The sequence below is a fragment of the Rhinolophus sinicus genome, linkage group LG03, assembly GCF_036562045.2.
Source record: "Rhinolophus sinicus isolate RSC01 linkage group LG03, ASM3656204v1, whole genome shotgun sequence".
In the NCBI taxonomy this organism is placed as follows: Eukaryota; Metazoa; Chordata; class Mammalia; order Chiroptera; family Rhinolophidae; genus Rhinolophus; species Rhinolophus sinicus.
Window position 1 is genome coordinate 32,755,245 of NC_133753.1, and position 22,811 is coordinate 32,778,055.

At 36.3% G+C, this 22,811-nt stretch overlaps 1 protein-coding gene across 1 annotated transcript in view; it reads left to right on the forward strand.

The window, feature by feature from the left end:
* KCNH5 (potassium voltage-gated channel subfamily H member 5) overlaps positions 1–22,811 on the forward strand; it is a 277,181-nt gene that overhangs the window by 188,102 nt on the left and 66,268 nt on the right. The window contains exons 9-10 of the mRNA XM_019733674.2: positions 2,116–2,368; positions 18,452–18,648. Coding sequence (XP_019589233.1) covers positions 2,116–2,368; positions 18,452–18,648 — 450 coding nt within the window. The remainder of the gene's footprint in view (positions 1–2,115; positions 2,369–18,451; positions 18,649–22,811) is intronic.

Consider the following 22,811-nt stretch of genomic DNA (forward strand, 5'->3'; position numbering starts at 1 on the left):
AGTATCTTAATTTTGTCTGGAACCTCATCAAACAGCCAAGATACAGAATTCGGAGAGGTAGAAAATGAAAAATAGCAAATTGCTTTTGTAGCGAGCTAAAGCAACAATAAACTTTGTATGAATACTTATGTTAAATAAGTATAATAAAAGCTAGAATTTCTTTAGACCTTGCCATATGCAAAGCAAAATTGGGCTCAACTCAACCCCTTTCATTTAATTCCTGCAATGAGCCTATGCAATAAGCACTATTATCCCGTTTCACAGATGAGGTTTAGAGAGGTTAACTAGATTCCAGAGGCAGTGATAGGTTTTGTATACATTAGGTTACAGAGGTAGTAAGTGATAGATTTGCACCCAGACCTATGTCCTCTAAGTCATAAGTAGCCTTGTAGGCAGCACGTGCTCCCATGTCACCCAGGCCGTGCCCTGTCATAGCATTTTTCTCATTGTATTGTAATTGTCTCTTTATACACCTACCTCTCCTTTCTTCCTGGTTGTTAGCTCCAAGGTGAAGCCAGTGTCTTATTTATGGTTCTGGTTCCAGGGGCTAAGTGCAGTGGTATGCCCCATAGTAGGAACTCAGTAAGGGCCTATGAATGGCTAGTGTTGTCAGAAGTCCCTAAGAGTTAATATATTAAACAAAATAGTATATTATTATAGAAAACAACTAATGTGGAAAGAAAGTGCCAGTTGCTTCTGAAGCTCTGTTAGGCATCCCTTCCCCCAAAGATATTTTTTTTCAGAAGGTAGGTGAGCTGATCTCTACTGCCTATAGGAATTCAAAGGAGAATGAAAACAAAAACAGAAAAACAACAAAAACACCCAGAGATGCTTAAATATGTGAAATAATGTATACAGTATTAGAGAGGGATACTGAAAGCATAATTTATTTAATGATCTTTACATTTATTATGGTCTTGTCTTCAACATAGGGAAGCAACCAACTTTTCACTGAAAGTGAGTCCCAAATAAAAGGAATAATCGGGATATTTTTAAGCCTTAGGTAATTTTTTAAAGGTTAAAATGCAATTAGTACAGGAAAGGAAACTATTTTATATTAAAACATTATTGTGTTTAACTTAATAGGGGAAAAATCAACTTAGAGATCAGTTTGAGGGATTGAAAGCCTAGCAAAGCAAAACATTCTGATTATAAGGAGTCATTTACCAAGGGGATTGGGAGACGATTTAAGTGAGTTTGCATATGCATCTTTAAAGTGGGTGGTACTGACTTCTGTAATCACAGCTTGCTCAGTGATACTCTGATTAAATGTGATGATAATGTCCATTTTAATCTGGGTTTTTAATTGCCCTGCCTGAAAGCTACAGGCAATAAAAGCTCTCTAACCCTAGCTCTTCTCAAGGATACCCTCTCACAGCCTGGAGCTGGAATTCTGCTGTTGCCCTCAGCAATCTTTAGGAGTCAAAGACCAGAATGAGCAGGGCTGCCAGCAAAATGATGTGCCCGTTTTGCTGGCATTGACATTTGCAATTGCCTAGCCCTACAGAAGGCTGGTGCATACCCTTTTCACTCCATGGACATAAATTCATCTGTAAAATAAAAAAAAATTCAGAGTGAAAACAACACATCAAGTGTGGAATTGTATCGGTCAGTGACAGCATGTAAAGCTGCACGGGTGCTTTTGTTGATTTTAATTTATTTTAACTGGTTTCTATGAATCCTCCTCCAATGTAGAATAAAGTACATTATCTTGAATTTTAATTTAGTTATTAAAAATAATTCTAAAATAGATTGGACTAAAATGAATGTTAAAATGAATGCCCTACTTTAGTTGGTTCTTTGAGGAAATTATAGTAAGTTTTTTCTGAGACTCTTTCTGACCACCTTAAGATTGTGTTCTTCTATGGAGAGATCCGTACCCTCCCACAGCTTTACCAGGTGGTACTGTGTTGTAACAGTCCATACGCTCATCAGCCCATTTCACTGGCTTATTCGGTCCTTGCGAGCAGAGCTGTGTCGTAACTTTCCCTTCCCTGGATCTAGTACAGTGTGTTGCAGACTTCATCATAGTCAACACATATTTGTTGGGTGATATTTTTAGGAAATAATCCCTTTCTCTTATATTCTCACTTACTCGTGTCTCACTTTCTTCAGGTCCTCTCCATCTGCCCCAAGGATATGAGAGCTGATATCTGTGTTCATCTAAACCGGAAAGTTTTTAACGAACATCCTGCTTTTCGATTGGCCAGCGATGGGTGTCTGCGCGCCTTGGCGGTAGAGTTCCAAACTATTCACTGTGCACCGGGAGACCTCATTTACCATGCTGGAGAAAGTGTGGATGCCCTGTGCTTTGTGGTGTCAGGATCCTTGGAAGTCATCCAGGATGATGAGGTGGTGGCTATTTTAGGTACTGTGAACTTTCCTAATGGAGTAGCAAGTGCGTAACAGTTTTTAGAGATGTTGCTTCTCAGGTTTCTGAAGAGAAATTTCCTTTGCTTGGTGACTTTGGAAATTGGGTCACTAATGAGATGATGAATCTTAGTGAAAACTAGTAACGCCGTTTCAGCAAGAAACATTAGTATTGGTCACAGCTTAATGGGCTGCATGAGTGTTAGATTAACCTTTCTTTGGCAACAATAGGATAAGTCCTTTCAAACTAGAGCTGACTATAGCCTAAGGTGGCTGTGCCTCCATGTTGGTAAGCGTGAAAATGGCATGTGGAATGATTGTCAGGTTAGTAATCTACAATATTAGTCTCAGAACCTGTCTAATTCAATACTTTCCTTTAGAGATGAGTTTAGCGACTTGCCCAGCTAGTTAGTAAATGAGTTAGGGCTTCAGTACAGATCATCTTACTCTAAATCTTTTTGCCTCACCACAGTGGACCTAAGTAGTGAGCTGAAAGTGATGAGGAGATAAATGATTTTGACCCACTATATTGGAGTAATCACAATGCAAGTAAGTGTAGGCTTATAAAGTTGGTTCTATTCATTCACGAACCAGGAAAATTATTTGGCTAATAATAAATTCATTCTAAAATTCAGAGACCTGGAGATATTTGTACTAACAAAATAAGATCATGACAGTGCATATAAGTGACAAAATTTTAAAAATTACGTGTTTGGAGACAGTGTAGTACATATATTGGTAAAAAATGCTAAGTGATATTTTAGGTTATTTTCTGCTCAAATAGCTGCCCCAGGTTCATGAAGTTCAAATAGAAATAAAAGGAAGCAAGAATGAGGTTGGGGGAGAATCATCTCTGTTTTGTTTCTCAAGTAAAATAAGTAGAATTACAGGATGTCAAGTCCATTTTCATCACATTTTTCATGACTGTGTCTTATGAAAAATGAGCTCAATATTAAACTATTGGATTTTTTTAGCTACTGAGGTCAACCTAGCTTGAATAGCTTGAATGCCGCTTATTCTCATAAGTACAAGATTGACTGATGTAGTTTAGAAACTGCAAAGCAAAATCCATCATAAAAATGAAGAACTGCTTTCAAAAAAGCACAATTACCTGAAAAAGATGGAATTGAAAATTGAGAAACAATGACACTTCATAGGAAAACAGATTCTATAAAAATTGTAAGAGTTAGAGAAAATAGTTCAGGGCTGCAAATGACTATTGTATGTAAACCTTTTCATAACTGTTTAGAAATAATATTGCACTTATGGTTAAATTTCTTTTAGTAAACACTGAAGAAAAATTCATACAGCATTAAAGTCAGCACTGTGGGTGTGTTTAATACTGCTTAGTGCTTGTTTTACTTTGTTTCCTGGAGTATAAAGGAGTTATATATAATCCTTTATAAAAAGTGTACATTTTGTTAGAACAATCCTTTGTGGTAAAATGAAGCATATATACACTACAACCATTCTTGTTTGCTTAAAGAAGAGGATAAACCACAAGGCCCAAACAGGTGTATTTTCTTTTCTTGAATGTTTACGTCAATGGTGGGTGGGAGAACAGCCATCAAATATATGGCAGTAAAGTGAGTACCATTGTGAGGTTACCTCAGCTGTATACTCACTGTTGCTGGCTTTGCCCTGTTTTCTTCATTGCAGTTTCACCTCGGTAACTTCTTTTCAACAAAGAAGGGTGGAGAAAGCCCCGATGCAGTGCCTCTGGGCTGGGTCTGCTAAGCTGCAATCATTTGCTCAGTGAAACAGACAAAATGCATTTTCTTTTCCTTTTAAAATAAAATGGTAGCTGGTTTTGCCCAGTGACACAGTAAAAATGAACACAAGGCCCCTGGGTAGTAGACCAATCTCATTATATATATGCCACATTTTATTTCTTTCTGTGTGTGCTTTTTGTTTATCCTCCTCAAAAATCTTGGGATTCAGAGGCTTTTCATCTCAGGGCTTAATGAGTCAAATTATATGTACACCATTCTGGCAACCCTTTGTTCTTTTTTTCCATGGTCCGCTAACAAAGATTCAGACAAATTAGACAAATGACAGTCAGAAGGTTTTCATAAAAAATAAAAATAAAAAAAAGAAGGAGAAAAAAAGAAAAAGAAAAAAAAGTTGTGACCTGGAAGTGATCGGAAGGCAGAAGGCAGAAGTAAGCAGGCGAGGCAGTGCTGGCAGTCTGCAAGTGGGCTGGCAGAGTGGCCAGGGCGCCATGGGACCCAGCAAAGACTCTGTCCTTTACCAGTGTGTGATTGGATCAGTGATGATGAGACAGATGTGAAGTTGAGCCTTCCATCAATCTGGGTTTATAGGAGAGACAATCTGAGGAGATTGGGTACTAGGAGTGTGGAGTCGTGGTGACTTTCTGCAGGAAAGGGGGTGTGATTCTGCAAGGAAGAGATGACTGTACCACATGCCTCAAAGAGGATGTCTGCAAGCTCCCCCCCCCCCCCCCCACACACACCTTGTGTTCACAGTGTTTGCAAGTTCCACTTTACAGGGAGCTGAAGCTGGGTGCCCACTGCTACCTGTGCTTTGTCTGAGAAGCGTGGAACATGCCAGAAGGAACTACCCTAACCACACCAGCATCTCAATTTGCATATCATCACACTGCCTCTATTTTGTGACTTCTCAGTGTGGTTTCCACTGGAAATACATGTTTTCAGACTTTTTCTAAATTAAAAATACTTAATTTTACTATTTAAAATCGAAGAGGTATTTCTTTAATGCTCAAAATTGCTTAACACTGTTTTAAGAAATGGAGAGGAAAATAGTTACTCTTGACATTTTGATGGTTGTCCATTCCTTTCCCGCTCCTCCCATTTTTCTCTTCCTCCTCCTCCTCCTCCTCCTCCTCCTTATTTTTTGGTAGCTTACTTTTGAAATAATTACAAACATAATGGAAAGTTCCAAAAATTATCAGGGTGTGAAGTTTAACATATATCTTTATGTTTTCTACTTTATTGAATGATTTTATTAGGTCTTCTATATCTGTACTTAGTTTTGCTTTTCTTGATCTATTCTTGAACTGAGAGTGGCATGTTAGAGTATCTTATTATTAATGTTTTTTATCTATGTCTCCATGTGTCTCCTGTAGTTTGTGCTTTATAGTGGTTGTTCCTGTATTACCATGTTTCCCCAAAAATAAGACCTAGCCAGACCATCAGCTCGAACGTGTCTTTTGGAGCCAAAAATAACATAAGACCCTGTATTATATTATATTATATTATATTATATTATATTATATTATATTATACTGTACTATATTATATTAGACCCAGTCTGATATAAGACTCAGTCTTATTTTACTGTATAATAAGACCGGGTCTTATATTAATTTTTGCTCCAAAAGACACATTAGAGCTGATGGTCCAGCTAGGTCTTATTTTCGGGGAAACGCCATATTTGGTGCACAGATGTTCATAATTGTTATATCTTCATTGTAAATTGTGGCTTTAGGCATTGAAATGTGTGCCTTTTCCATCATGCCTAATGATTTTTTTATTTTTTTTTTGCCTTGTAAGGGTTAAACAGAAACACCATCTCTCACATCTGAGTACATCTCAAAAAAATGAGAATTTGTCTAAGTTGATCTGATACTAGAAATAAGCGGCCTTGTTCTCTGTTAACACTGATTCATTTGCTGGTTGAAAAGTAGAGAAAAAGAAGTCATTTTTAAATTAATTAAAATCTCTGAATCCTAAAAAACAGGCGCAGTTTCATTATTTTGGATCCTTGCCTCTAAAGAGTCTCTTGGTAGGTACATAATTCTTGAGTGTGTCAAAAGTGTTAAGGTGTTTAATGAATAAGTTCTGAAGCATAACTAATTAATGGAAAGATAAAAAATGTAGTCAACAAATACCTTCTTTTTTAACACTGAAGGATGGCTTCAAGATGTTTTTCTAAATAGGGGATAAGAAGATAATTGCAGTTCATGTCTTTTTTCAATTTGAAATTCTTTTAGTTCTTACACCTCCACTTTTTTTGACCTTCCCACTTTTTATCAAGCACAAAGAATTCTCAATTAAGTTCATGATGCATACATAATATTTTATGTTCTTTAATATCTTCTTGCTTTGTAGTTTCTACCCTATGATTACTTAATGTGAACAGACTTATTGGTATGGCTAAAATAGCCAGGATACTTCTAAGTGACTCACAAAAGTATATTGTACCTTTTAGAGACTATTAAAAATAGCATTTCCCCACCACCAGTAGACCCGCTCCTAAGATGTTTATTTTGTTGAATTCATAGTTCATCTTTTCTGTGATTATTGATTATTAGAATCATATGATTAGAGTTATTAATCTAAGACAATCTGTAGCTAAGTATTTTAATTGTAACTTCAAATTCCAAGGGAACTATGCATGTTTATATAGAATTTAGGTGGAGGGGTTAGATATTGTTACGGGATTGAGGGAAGGGAGCATAAGTGAGAAAGGGAAAGACAGAATTAAATGAATTTTATAATGTAAAAAAGGTAATTTCTAGTACCTGGGTTAAGATTCCATTTTAATTAGAATCAGTTATTTAGACTCAGCCCATCTCATAAATATTTATGCATTATGAGAGAAAACGTAAATTATGGTTCTCAAAATTCAAAATATGCTCTTTTTATTCCAAAAAAAAAGAAAAATCTGAGATGTGAATGAATAATATTTTGCTATTTTCAGAATCTGTGAAACTGTGACTTTTATTCATTGCATAAGATTTCTTCCTGTATACTTGCTATTAGAAGTCAAATGCTTCACACGTTAAATCCTTAAAAGGGCTTTTCCCAAGCCACAGAAAATTACTTTCTTTTGCATTCACATTTCTGTGTTTTGAGATGCTGAACTCTGATCCGGCTAGGTTTGCTCTACATTTTATGATGATGAACTTAGTTAATTCACACATTTTTATAAATGGCAAATTAGTGTTTGCTTTAAAAATGCACGCTTGTCTTGTTTTAAACTTTCCAAGTCGTGAGTATAACATCATTTATCCATGTTTCGAATGATATACTTTAGAGTTTCTCAGCCTGTAGACTTTTGGATCAAATGTGAGTCTTTATAATCTGGTAGTTTAGACTCAGCCTTCTCCCTACCATCCTTCAAAACTAAGTCTTGTACTCGTATATTCTGTCTCCTTGGTATCTCTTTAGCTAATCCTTAATAACCCTTCCCATGAGCACTGCTCTTAAAATTTTGGTCCTGGGATGTGGCTGCCATCTGAAAGGCCTGTCTGCTTGCAACCTGTCATCAGCTTCAACCTCCCAATTCTGTCATGCTGCCACTACAATAATCTTTCTAAAATATAACTTATCATGTCAGTCTCCTTGGTGGGATCACCTTTTCAGCACATTGGGGATAAATTGTAACTTCTAGCATGGCCTGCGAAGTCATTTAGATCCTGATCTCTCCCCCACTTTCCAACCTGACTCCAGCCCTTCCTTCCCCTACTCAGTTTTCACCATACTGAGCTGCAGGAAGTTTCCTGAGCACCACCAGTTTTCTCTTACTGGCAAGCTTTTGTGTAGACCGTATCCTTGTTTAGAACACCTTTTCTCCTTGTTAGTTGTCTGTCACTTGCTCCCTCATATTCTATTCTTTCCCTTATTGCCCTAGTCTGGATTAGACATCTGGGTTCTGGGCTTCCACTGCAGGCCGAGGATACAGGGTTTTTAGTCCCTCCTCCTTTTATGTTTAATTTGTTTATCCTCCTACTGCATTGTGAGCCCTTGAAATGTCTTGCTCATTTTTGTCTCTGTCATCTGTGATAGGACCCCTTAAACAGGTTTTCAGTAAAGGTTTAATGAGCCAAATTTGCTAACACTTTATTTTGCCACTAAGCTGTTTTCATAATTGCTCTAGTTCTGCGTACCCATGAAAAACATGTTGTGTTCTGTTGCCATTTCCTTTATGTTTTATTTTGAGGTAATTAATTGATTGCCTTCTGTTTTTCTTTTGTCTAGGTGCTATAATAAAATGCATTTTCCGAAGACTCTAGCTTTAGCATAGATCTATTATGGACTGAGAAAACATTTTCCTACTTGGGTACTTCTAACAAGGAGAATAAGAAGTCCACTCAAAACTCTTTAATAAATCACTCCTTCCTTGTTCTCCATCAGGAACTCCCAGTATCATGAAATAATCTAATTTGTATGCTGGTCACTGACCATGGTAGGAAAACTTTAAATTGTGTCTATGGAAGGGAATTTAGCTTTAATTCCTAAAAGTGGGAATCAACTGGAATGGATAGTTCTACAAATCAGAGTTAATTTTATTAGAAAATAAACATTTAAGAGTTAAAAGGGGCTTAGGAAAGAAAAATCCTATTTGTATTTAGTAAATGAGTCCCCCCCATGCTTAAGTAAAATTTAAAGTTTATAGATACATTTTGATTTTTAATATTTTCCTATCAAAACTTCTGAAGTATATTTTTGAAAAATGTAGTTCAGGTTTCTTTGAAAGTTTGATTTGGATACCAATAGTTATTGAATTATTATTTTATGTGCATTATTACATCAAATCCTTTAATTAATTCTGTGAAGAACGTCCTTACTATAGCCATCTTGTAGATGAAGAAACCAAAGCTCTGCAATAGCAGCTGATTCACCCCAGGTCACAGCTAAAAAATAAGTGGTGGACACAGGATTTGAACCCAGATCTGTCTGACTCTGTGCCCGTTCTCTTAACCATCACATTACAAATGTGATACCTTCTTTAACAGGAGTTTTTACATAGAATTTTGAAATTGTACAACTATTTGGCTTCATCCTGACAGAAAATAGAATGCCTATATTAACTTTACCAATTTGTTTCCTTTTATTAGAAAAGACTTTCTAACACTTTTAAGAATGATTCCGGTGTATATTACAAAAAAATCCTTCACCAAGCATTACCTGAGTACAAGATGGTTAATCAGCTGTACTCAGTTACAAAGTATCTAAAAATATAGTCCTCCTCTAAGTGACTAGTTTGCCACCAGGCAGGTGTTTAGAACTGGGGAGAATTGGCTCAGAGTGTGAATCTCCTGATCAGAACACAAGATGGGGATCTTAAATTCTGTGTGTGAGTCTTTCATCTGGGGCCACCTAGTTGGTAGGTATTAATGTGGCAGTGACACTTTCAGGAACATTCCAGGATTGCAAGAATGCCACAAATATTTGCAGTTATTTCCACAACGAGGTGGAGTCTAGTTTTTCTACCCCTTGAGTCTGTACTAGCCTCGGGATTTGTCTCAGTTCTTATGCTGAATCCCCCACCCTTCTCTTAAGTGCTGGTGTTCTGCAGACAAGGTGGGGCCGCTTGGCCTGCTTTTCCCATTGCTCTCTTGTTTTCCTGAGGTCCTGACATCCGCTTGCAGAAAGCTTCATTTGCATTATCCCAGCTTTCTTATACTTATCTGCACATCAATGTCTTGTTCCCACCCATCTTCCCTACCCTGCACTTCCTTAATCAAGTCGATTATTGCAGCTGATCTCAAAAAGCCTTAAGGATACCTTTGTCTTCAAGGAACTGAAAACTAATTACAAGTTTAAATAGTAGGTTTTGTTTGCTCACAGAAGATCAGAACTAGTCAGTTGTGGGTGTTGATTTACCTGCTCAGTGATGCCACTGAGAATTCAGTCTTCCTTTGTGTGTGTGTGTGTGTGTGTGTGTGTGTGCGCGCGTGCGCGCGCAAATAAAATTTCTCATTAGTTCATACAGATATATTTACCTAAAAATCAGTACAACAGGACTTTATTCAGTTTTATTATTACATTTTCATATACTTTCTTCCATATTGACAATGTTGATAGAATTATAATATTGCATAATTGCTCCGTTGCTCTATGCCACATTATAAATATAACTACCTCAGAATCACAATACTAATACCGTCAGCACTACCAATATGATTACTGAAAATGCATAAAAAGGTTTTTGCATAGTGTGCTATTCTCCTTCCATCCACCATTATTTTAATAGTTATGCTATATCTACATTATCAGAGCGTATAGCCATTACACACTACAGTTTAGTTTTTTTAACCTTCATTTAGACTTAGTTCTACAATAACTATATAGTTAGTGCTACCACTAGTCTTTATGTCAATGTCGCTCTAGGTATTTTGGTTGTCTGAAGCATTTTCACTAATATATTCCTTAGGAAAGATCCATGGGAACAATATAACCTGAGTTCTTTTATGTCTGTGATATCGTTTGTGCCTTTTACACTTGAACATAAGTTTTGCATGATTTGAAATTCTTGATTCACATTTCTTTCCTAGAGTATCTTCTCCTTCTACTCTTCTTAAATCAATGCAAATCATAGAGCTTTTGCTTTCTACCATCATATCTGTTGTATCTTTCTCTTCTCTTTACTTTTGTTGTCACTGCCTTAACTCCTGATGAGGTGGTTGTGGAGACAAGGGGGAATTATGTATTTGTAATCTGTGAAACACCATATTATTGTTTCAGAGTGCTGTAAATACCCTGTCCACAGTGCTTCCTTTTCTACTTTTCACACTGTCATTAGTTCTGTGCTGAAAGCACTGGACAGGTCATGACTTTCTTTACTCGAAAAACTTGTAATGGTTCCCTCTTTAAAATAGGATTAAGCAGACTCTGTTGCATAGCATGCAGAGTTCTCCCTCTTGGGTCCCTTTTTCCCCCCCTCTAGACATGGCTCTCTATATCCGATAGGTTTCCAGTATAACGGGAGGCTAACGTTGCTCATCATTCCCTGGGCAGATCGTGCTCATACTATTTTCTCAGCCACAAATACTGCCTTTCCCCTTGAGGCTCAGCTATGATTAGACTCAAACACTACCTGCTTTGTGAAGTCTTTTCTAAATCCCCTCAAATCCAAAACAATTTGAGTTTGTGTGTGTGTGTCTACACGCACACACGTAGGTTTTGCCTATCCTGTCCTGTAACACTTGTTTTTTTCCTATTTTGTAATTTTTTTTTGCATGTCTATCTTACTTAGAAAATTAAAGACTGTTTAAGAGCAAGATTTTTATTTCTTGCATGTCTTACCCTCCACAGCACAAAGCACATGTTGAAGCTTTAAGGTTAGTGTTAGGATGCTGGATGCATTAACTGAATGGGGTAAATAGGACAGCTATCATTTCGTCCATATATGACAGATGTGAAAGTTATAAGATTTAGTTATAATATGACCATTGTTATAGGCTTCAACTCTAAATGTTTTCTCAGGAAAAGAAAACAAGAGTTTCAAGATATAACTGCTTTTTAACTTAGTTTCTTTTCTTGGATTTTCTAAATAATACGCTATAACTTTCTTGATTTGGGCACATGTTTGGGTTTCTATATATAACCAATTTGTTCCTAACATTAATAGTTCCATGTCTATTACCACATCTTCTATGTTCTTAAAGATGGCTACTGCCATCCTTTACTGATATATGGATTCTCTCTATTTTTCTTTTTTACATATACTTAATAAGAGCTACTTGGCTCATTCTTTGTGTGTAAATAAAAGTCTATAAGCTAAATTAGTTTTTTCTTTTTTTTCTTTTTTTTTAGTAGATAAGAATTATTTGCTTCTTTAAAAGTGTCTTCAAGTTTGTATTCAATATAACGTTTAAAAAGAATTACTTTGGGCATTGATCACTGAAGATTGGCTGGCATCAGCTCTAAATGTTTTAAAAGGTTCTATTCTAGTACATCTATATAACTTCTGACTTTTAATACTCAATGTCTTGTTCTTTCTGTTCTTTTCCTTCAAAATATTACTTTATGACACTTGCTGTTTATAACAGCAAAGCACTTAAAATCATATAATTTAAAAATTTACAGTGTTGTTCACTTATCAATAAATATTTGTGCATATATTCATAATAAAGTTCATGAGCCTACTGCAATAATCAATTATAGTGAAGGGCTACTTAATAAATAAAATGGATTAAATCCATTCTATAGGAGAATCATCAAATAGAGCCATCACTATACCCTCACATACACTCATAGGAAACTACCTAAGTAAACTTCAGATACTTTATTTTTGTGGAATCATTGGCTGTATTAGATAGCTGTACTCACTGATGAATAACTGAGATGATTTTTATGCATTTATTTTATCCATGTCATTAACTCACCAAATAATGTGTTTCACATTTTAAAAAACACTGGCTGTAAAACCAGCACCTCAGGGGACCATAATCCCCAAGCATGCTGTGGTCTGTATTACTCCTTTAATTATGTTGTAACGCTGTCTCTGATTTGTCTTTAAATTTTCCAGTTTCTTATTCTCAATCTTTAACATTTACTTCTATTTTACGATCTGTTTCCTATGGTTTAGAAGTTAAATACTTCATAAGGCTTGATGCATAGAACTGAGAAAATATAAATAGACCAAACAACAACTTTCATGTGGAGTGTGAGCTTTTCTACTAATTTTAGGGCTTTGGGGGAAGGTTAGTTTTCTCAAGCTCTAAAATGTTTATAGCGAAGACTACTTGCACCCCGTGGGAGATGACCTAAAAACTAGCATCAGATAGTCTTTGTCATGAAGATGAACAAGTTCCCAGCCCTGGATTGTGCAAAATATTTGTGATGAAGAAAAGGGTACTTCTCTGTTGGATATTCCATGCATAATCCCATATCTCCACAATTTGTGATTTCTGCAGATCACTCAGTGTACATGTACATAATATTCCTTGAAGAAGGACATTAGCTAGCTCTACTGTGGATAGTAAATTAATTAACTATTTACAAGACAGCCATCTTCCCAGAAGGCCCATAAAAGTTTGTTGTGAATTAAGTGACTATTAGGTGACATAGAAAACTGGATAAAGTAAACACATTTTGAAATGGCTGATTAGATTAATGCCCAATTGATAGATTGTGTATCCTAATGGAAATTCTATGTAATGTGAGTTCTGATGTTGGGAGCAGAATTATCCACACTTGTTAATCTTGCTATGCTCCTCTCAACTTCTTTATGGGGGAGAGCAGGAGATAAATTTTACTTTGGCTGAGTCAGTTTTGTTATTTAATAACCTTGTAATGGGATTTGGAGTTGAGAGGCCTAGTTCTTTTCTTTCTTTCTTTTTTTTTTTTTTTTTGATAAACCCTGACAAAATGTTATCTTGAAAATAAAATTGGATGATTTTTAGTTGACTTATTATAGAATTATAGATGTAGAGAAACCTTAAACATTAGTTTTTGTTTATCCTGTTCCCTTTAGGGTCAAAAGAACAGGTAATGATTCAGATAGCTCAATAACCTGATCTAAACCACACTTAGTGGCAGAACCTCAACTCTAACTCTAATCTAGTATTTCCCAATTTGTTCTTCTGTGTGTTTTTTTTCTCCCCTTCTTTCCTTTCGTCATGTGTATTTTTTTTCGTGTTTTTGTTTGTTTGTTTGTTTTTGTTTTTCAGTAAATGTTTGTTGAGCTCTTGAATTGTTCTAGGCATTGAGGTTAACAGAAGTGGCCAAAACTGAGAAAATTCCTTCCCGTATGAGTTCATATTCTAGTTTAATTCTGTTCTTTCTACATCACAGACTTTTTACTTCTCCATGATATTAAAAAGATAAATAATTTAAATTTAAAATTTTTGATAGAAATATGGTAAGAATTTTCATTTCATCAGTTAGGTAAATTAAAATATGTAACAGACATTTGAATGCCTTCAAAATTAAAAATGGTCTACATTGGCAAGGGGAAATTCATTTATGTATTGAGTATATTTTACCTATTGATGATGTACTTATCCATCAATGAATATTTATTTACTATTCTGTAGATCTAGTTACATATTTTATTACTTCAGTTTTATTAAAAAGTGTAAGGAAAGACATCTGTGAAAATAGTTTGCTATTTTTTTAAAGTTATTTTTCCTTAAGAAAATAAGAAAAAGTAGACTTTTAATTGACAGTTCTTTTTGTGTTGGAGTTTCACTTTCGTTTTTATGTACTTTATTATAACCATAACCATAATCATGTTCTTCTTTGTATTTTTATTTTAACATTATAAGTTAAGCATGTTTTGCATGTTATTTCAAAAACTAGTTTTAATTCTGTATGAATTGATGATAGATAAATTTCCATTGTTGTTGGACTTTATATTTATTTAATTATAATCACCTTGGATTGTTACTAATAACACTACAGTGAATATTACATCTGTTAGTTCTAAATCTTTTGCCCAATTCCCAGAAGTAAAATTACTAAGTCAAAAGCATTGATTATTATTGTAGTTACTATACATGAAAATCAAATAGCTGAAAATTAATGAGCAGTTATAAATGCATCAGATTGTATTATGAGTGGTAATTTGAGAAAGGATCACAGAAATTAAACAGAAAGAAATGCACAAGGTCTGACAGTTAAGTTCACAAAGTCTCCTAGAAAAAGTGCTATGTACCTCATTGCTGAATATCACTATGGTCACCTTCGAGTACTCCCCTTGGGAAGCTATGCACTGATGCCAGCACTTAGTCCACCCTTCAAAGCAATTTTGGAACTCTTTTTCTGGAATGGTCATCAGAGCTGTCATCGTATTACCCTTGATGTCTTGAATGTCATCAAAATGTCTTCCTTTCAATATTTCCTTTATCTTTGGGTAAAGAAAGAAGTCATTGGGGGCCAGATTAGGCAAGTAGGGAGGGTGTTCCAATACAGTTATTTGTTTATTGGCTAAAAACTCCCTCACACTCAGTGCTGTATGAGCTGGTGCATTGTTGTGCTGTAAGAGCCATGAATTGTTGGCGGAAAGTTCAGGTTGTCTAACTTTTTCATGCAGTTTTTTTCAGCACTTCCAAATAGTACACTTGGTTAACTGTTTGTCCAGTTGGTACAGATTCATAATGAATAATCCCTCTAATGTCAAAAAGGTTATTAACAACATTTTGACTCTAGATTTGGAGTGACGGAACTTTTTCGGTCATGGAGAATTGGCTGATTTCTATTGGGCACTTTGATGCTTTGTTTCAGGGTCATATTGGTACACTCATGTTTCATCACCACTGATAACATGGCCCAAAACATCATCTTACCTCTCCAAAAGGTCTTGGCAAACTTCGACTCTCCTTTGCTTTTGTTCATCGATGAGCTCCTTCCTGACCATTTTTGCACACACCTCTCTCATGCCAAGATTTTCAGCTCGGATTTTCTGAACTGTTTCTCTATTGATATTTACTTGGTCTGCAGTGCTTCTCACAGTCCGCTGATGATTTTGATGCACAATTTGATGAATTTTTGCAATGTTTTCATCAGTTCTGCTCATTACTAGCCTCCCTGACCTCTCTTCATCAGTGAGGTATTCTTTCCCCTCAGAAAAGCATTTAATCCATGTGTACCCTGCTGTTTTCTTCATGGCATTGTCCCCATTAACTTGGACTAACATGTCCCTGATTTCACTTCCACTCTTGCCAAATTTAACAGGAAATTTAATGTTTGTTGCTCTAATTCAAGCTCAGACATTCTTACGACGGCACACAAAAACATGCAACAACAGTAATGAACACCACTCAGCACGATAACGCCACACATCGACACGAACACAGCTGTGAGCCACTGATATACCTGGGTTATGAAATCTTACCGAGCTGTTTGTACAGTACTGTCACTGTAAGCATATGGTGGTAAGTTCGCGAACTATATTGTCAGACCGCGTAATTCTTTTTCTGTCTTTTCAAGGAAAAACAGTATTAAAAGGATAACAATGAAAATAGAGGAAAAGAAACAAGAGATAGAACAAAATAGCCCTTTAAAAGCCCTGTTATTTTCATAGCTCCAGGGATTCTGATAATACAACATTTGTTGATCTCTTTTGTTTGAAAAATAATGTAAGTAAATTATAAAACAAAATAAAATCCACCCATTATCCCATAATGCAGAGAGAACCTACTATTTTAATGCATTAGCTTTGTGTGTACGTGTGTGTGTTTCTGGCAGGGGGATAAGGTGCGTAAAATGAGATCATATTATATGTACAATTTAACATCCTACTTTTATTATTTTACATATGAAATATGTTGCTTTATTTTAATTTGTGATATTTAGTAGCTGCATAATATTCCATAATTTATTTATTAATTCATGTTTGTCTTATTGCTGCCTTTTTTGAATATTATAAATATTATTTCCGTGAACATTTTTATGAGTAAATTTGGTACTTCTGGTAATGTAATTAGAGTAAATACCTATAGTTGGAATTACTAATTTAAAGAGAATGCCATTACAGATTTTTGAAATTTCTAAGTAGAGGTAGGGTTTATCTTTTAAATTTCTATAGCTAAGGTCTCCCTTAGGTTATTATGATGCTCCACAACCTTAGACACCTTATTTGGGTCCCAGGTCTCTAATTATTTTTCCTTGGACAAATACATGACTGTCAGACAGTTAGTTGAGTCATTTGTCAGTGTTACTAACCAAAAATATTTTTTGAGGGTCCAGAAACAAATGAGATTGTTCAAGATTAATTAAATATCCATTGTTTATTTTATGCTGAGCATTTGATTACATGGTGGTTTTAATCACCTCCTCAATAATATGCATGTTTTCTTTTTGTATCTCAAGAGTGTCTTGTGGTTCTCTAAGGATTTCCAAACTGCTTGTGTGGGCAAAGAATCTATAATCTTGTAATCACTCTTACTTGACCTTTCTCTCTCTCTCTCTCTCTCTCTCTCTCTGTCTCTCTGTCTCTCTGTCTCTCTCTGTCTCTCTCTCCGTCTCTCTTTCTCTCTGTCTGTCTGTCTCTCTCTGTCTCTCTCTCTCCCTCTCTCTCTCTGTCTGTCTGTCTCTGTCTCTCTGTCTCTCTGTCTCTCTGTCTCTCTCCCTCTCTCCGTCTCTCTTTCTCTCTGTCTCTCTGTCTCTGTCTCTGTCTCTGTCTCTCTCTCTGTCTCTCTCTCTCTCTCTCTCTCTCTCTCTCTCTCTCTCTCTCTCTCTTGCGCGCGCGCGCACACACACACACACACACACACTTTTCTGGTTACATGTTATCTTTTCTCTGGCAGACTGGCTGGCCTGAAGTGTTATAAGACAGTTCTTCCCCCTTATTTCCCTGTCAGTTCTGACTATAATTTTCATGGTGCGAGCAGATATTTGCTCATCTCTGTGGTGAGAGTGCAGGGAGAATAAGTCTTTCGCAGAGTGCCTATGGGGAGATTTTCCCACCTGACATATCCTCTTTTCTACTTTAAAACTTTCCCTTTCTCACAGAAGGACAAAAGAATGAAGTTGAGGACACTTCAGAATCCAGGGGGTTTTATGGAACTGCTTCAACAGGAAACCTTTGGGCACTTAATCTCTGACACTTTCTCATCTCCCCCTTTTTAAAGTACTCTTGCTTTGGGATGGTGAACTGTTGAGTTGAGGTCACCAGTTGGAATGTACTGTGAAGTGAATAGTAGATTTCTGTGTGATTTTTAGAATTTTAAAAAGACATCCACATTTGATTACAGTATAGCACTCGTTATGGAAGTGTTTATGGCATAACAAACAAATCTGGGTCTCCATGTTTTACCCACCTCAGCTTCTTAGGCTCTGTAATTGTGGATGGGGAGCCCTGGGGCTGGGCCCAGAGGACTTGCATAAGGTTTGGTTGGTGGGGAGGCAAAGGCATCCTGGAAGAATAAGTCATGGTGAGTTTCCGCCTGCCTGGAGCGCAAGGCTTAGTTGCTGAATAATGTATGTTTAATACATGCTGAATCGTTTCCAGATTTATAAAGGCTGTAACGGTAGATCTTTGTATATTGCCTTTTACTGTCATCTCTACCAGAAGGAGCATAAGAAAGGATGAAACTAAGTCACCTTTGCTCCTTCTAGTCTGAATGGGAAAAGTTAAGGTGGCAGAAGATAATGAAACTGTTTGTTAAAAAGGTTTTTGGCTTCTCCGTCTGATTTCACGTATTTATACCACTCCAGATTTCCATCAAGAACTGAATTCAGGGTGATGTTACTTTACATATTCTATAAAAGTGTAGTGCATTGTTATTTGTACACAGATGGGGTTATACACTCAGGCTCTAAATTATACTAAAAGATCAATACCATATGTGAAATTGAATCAAAATAGTGATTAGGATAGGAACTAGTATAGATAACTTGAATACATATGTTCTACTATTTTCCAGGGAAAGGTGATGTATTTGGAGACATCTTCTGGAAGGAAACCACCCTTGCTCATGCATGTGCCAATGTCCGGGCACTGACATACTGTGACCTCCACATCATCAAGCGAGAGGCCTTGCTCAAAGTCCTGGATTTTTATACAGCTTTTGCAAACTCATTCTCCAGGAATCTCACCCTTACTTGCAATCTAAGGAAACGGGTATGTTGTTTGGATCCACTTCTCCTTAATAGTATCCAGAGGGTTAATATGTCATGCTCCATTGGCGGGGGAGTGGAAACGTTATTTCATTTTATAGGAGTATATTCCTAGCAATGTAAAGTGACATAATTTTCTTTTCCTTTCTTTATATTGTGTTTACCATTTAAAGGGGGAAAAGCCTCTGTGTACATGAATAGATACTTGAATCATTACAATTTAAGATGAAAAATGAAAAACAGACTTGAGGAGAAACAACCTGTACTATCATATAATTAGCTATTTCTTGAGGATTATAATACTGTCTGTCATAAAAGTAATATTAGTGTCTCTTTCTCTAGTATGTGGATTTTTTTTTTAATGCTGGTAAGTTTAATCAAACTGGTTGCCTATTTTATATTCCTGACTCACTTTAAACCCTTCTTCGCATTTAATAATCAATTCATAAAGCTTATTCCCCATTAATTTTTCTCAAGCACACTATCTCAAAAAATAATTAGCCATGCCAACATAGTATACAAATAGGTATAGGAATCCTTTACTTTGCACCAATGCTGCAAATATAATCTTCATTGCCATTTTCTTTTTATTGATGATGTGACACAAATTTAATTTGCATGAAGAAGTCTTCTACCTCTGATTTATAGGTCACTGGACATTGGCTAGGGTTCTTTTATTGCCAAGAATGAAATGCACATTTGGATAACTGCACTGAAGGAGTTTCATGTGAAATGATTGCCTGTCTACTGTGGTGAAGTATTTTGAAATAACAAGCATTCCTTGTAGTTAACATGGAGGAAAAAATCCAAGCCAAGAGATAGATTAACATCTCTACTGTAGCAATAGAGAAATGAACATAAGCAAATCAATGTAATTTCCTACCCAGGGTTCTAGAAGAGGATAAGACTGCAGGAGTCATATTCATACTAGCTGTGTCACAATATGTTTGTTCTATTTTTGAATAGCATTTTCAGTTTATGTTCTTTGTTAACAAATAGGTATTGAGTATCCACAACCTGCAAGACAAAATGTAAAGAGCTGTTGAGAGCACAAAGACTAAATACAGTTGTCTTTTGTCTTTATGTCAAGGACCTTATAGTCAAGTGTGAATATTATGTGAAATATGTATTTGTAAAAATAATTGAAAGTTAAGTTTGTTACTAATGTGGAAGAGGGGTGCCAAATATGAACAAAATATGGAACTTTCTCGCTTATTCTTTAGGAATCTGAGTCCCTTTTAGTATTAAGTAGATGTATCATTTGGTTTATGCTCTACCTTCTCCAATGAAAAATTCTTCTGCTACAATGCAGGCTGTTAGATATTTGAAACTCTTATTCTTAAGTTTTCTCCAATCTAAATTTTGCCAGTCTTGTAATCTCTCTGCATACCGCAAGATTACTGAAACCCCTATCCGTTGTTGTTTCAGTCCTCAGGACAGATCTTATTTGTCACTGTCCTCCTCAAAGCATGTTGTTTACACAGAATCTCTTCTGATGTTTATAATATTCCTGTGGAAAAAAGAGCAGTTATTTTCCCTTCAAACCACACAAGCAAACTCAGGCCCGGAAAGATTATGTCAAATCAGCAACTGATATATTTGTAACTCAAGGTCTCAAGGAGCGATAATTAAGTCACCAGTAGAAAATAAATTTCAGTTTTTCAAAATGAGTTCAGCACTAAACTCTGTTGACTCTTTCTCTTTCATACATCTGAGCATGTACACATCACACATACACACATACCCACATACATCACACACACACACACACACACACACACACACACACACACACCCTGGTTATAAGAGCTGAGTGCACATACCAGCATGGCTACTTCTGATAGGAAGAGAAGCTAGAGACAGGAAACACGTGTAGATTTTTTAAGGGGATCTGGAAATGGCGCATCTGCCTCTGCAGGGCTGGTGCCTGAGTTATAGCAGATGGCTTCTTCCCTTTATAACCTGTTCCCTATTATAACCTGTGTCAGTTTAAAAAAAAATAATTTCAGCCTTTCTGCAATTGATAGATGGTCTCAATAACTTGAAAAAATGTGGGGACAGGTGTATTCTCAGTCAGTGCCACTTTATTTTCAGAAAAATGTACTCATCAAAAAGGGAAACTGAGAACATATCCTCCAATGATTCATGAGAATAGCTACCATTTTGAGAGCCTATTTTATAGCTATACACTTCAACATATTTTACATATAATAACTAATCTGTTAACTGTCAACAACCCCCAGACAAGGTAGTATAATTTCTGTTTCATTGATGAGGAGGTTGAAGTTTTGAGAACGGGAAAGCTAGTTGCTGAATAAATTATAGGCCGGGATCTGGATTTGAATCCATCTCTGTCTGATTCTAAAACTCATATTCTTTAGACTATATCTGTTCCTTTGGCTTGTCAAAGTAGCTGACATTTTTTTCCCCCGCAACACTATCCCACAGGCACACTCAACAATTTACAGAGTTTCTCATTTAATCAATCACTTTAACTTCATTCCCAAATAAGCTATTAATTAAAAAAAAATTTTGGTCTTATTGCTATTACTATAAGCAATCTTGCAATGAACATTTGTTGTGAATCGTATAACTTAGTATGTTACTGATATCTCACAGTCATCATAACCATTTGGCACTCAGATTTTCAACCATTATAGATTCCAGCTCTGGCCACATGAGCAGATAGGGTGGCTAAGTGGAGAGGTGTGTCTAGTGCTTTAGCTGCTTGCTTCCAAGGAAAAATAAGATTTTTGTTATGCAAATATAACTCCCACTAACCATCCTTAAGCCCCTCTGTATAAAATAGAACTGTAACTGGTAATTTCGTGCAACAACTAGAGCAGGGGTTGGGAAACTCTTCTGTCAAGACCCAGAAAGTAGATATTTTAGGATTTGAGGATCATATAGTCTCTGTCTCAACTGCTCAGCTTTGCCGCTGTAGTATGAAAGCAGCTGTCTTAGCTCAAGGTGCCTTTACAAAACACCGCGGACTGACTTGGGTGGCTTAAGTAACAGGAATTTATTTCTCACAGTTTTGGAGCCTGAGAAGTCCAAGATCAAAGTGCTGGCTGATTCGGTTCTCCAATAAGGGCTCTTCTCTTTCTGGCTTGCAGATGCCTGCCTGCCTTCTTCATGTGTTCTTGTGGCAAGGAGAGAAAGGGAGAGAGCAAGGGAGGGAAAGAAAGCAATCTCTCTGGTATGTCTTCTTATGAGGGCACTAATCTCATGAGGACTCTACCCTCATGATCTCATCTAAACCTATTTACCTTCTCAAAACCCTTTCTTCAAATATCATCCCACTGTGGGTTAGGGATTCAACATATGGATTTATTTTTTGGGGATTGGGGGGGGGAATTCATTCCCTAGCAACAGCCAAAGATAGTATGTAAATAAATGTGCATAGCTGTGCTTCAGTAAAACGTTATTTACAAAAACAGGCACCTTCCCATTGGCCTTAGTGTGTAAACTGCCGAAAATAGAGGACTGGAAGTTAGATGGGGATGATAATGCAAATAAAATTCTCTACCTTTATTAGAAAACAAATCTCTACTACTTTCACCCAGCCAAAGTGTTATAACTAAGTGGAAAATACCATATGTAAGAGGTGGCTGCACAAAAACCAAAAACCAAACAAAACAATAAAAAGAGGTGGCTAGAGGAGCAAGGTAGATAGCACACATGAGTGAGACAAGGCTTATGTAGCTGTGAAGACTGGAGAGATTACGGGTGTAAAAGGGGCAGCTGATACTTGGTCTGTTGCACGTTATCTTCCTGGAATATCAACCCGGTATTGCTTGGTCTGCATATCCCCCCCTCCCTGCCCCGAGAATCCAGAAGTATGAATTTTTATGTGAAATCACATTGGTTTAGTAACTCATTTGCTTGATTTTTAAAAAGATGGTCAAACAAAACAAGTCTGCTTGCTCTTGGTCCAACAGTTTGTTAACTGAATGAAACGATTTAATGAACCCCTGATCTCATGATACTAGAACCCTGAAGTTTTTACCTGGGAGCTGTAAATTTGGATGAAAAAAATTATTACATCTTTTTTTCTTCTAATTTCTAAGTGAAATTTAGCTTTTCCTTCCATTATGAAGGTTGGTTACAAACTACGGTATTATTAGTAACAAAAGAAATCAATAGGTATTTTCCTACGACATTGTA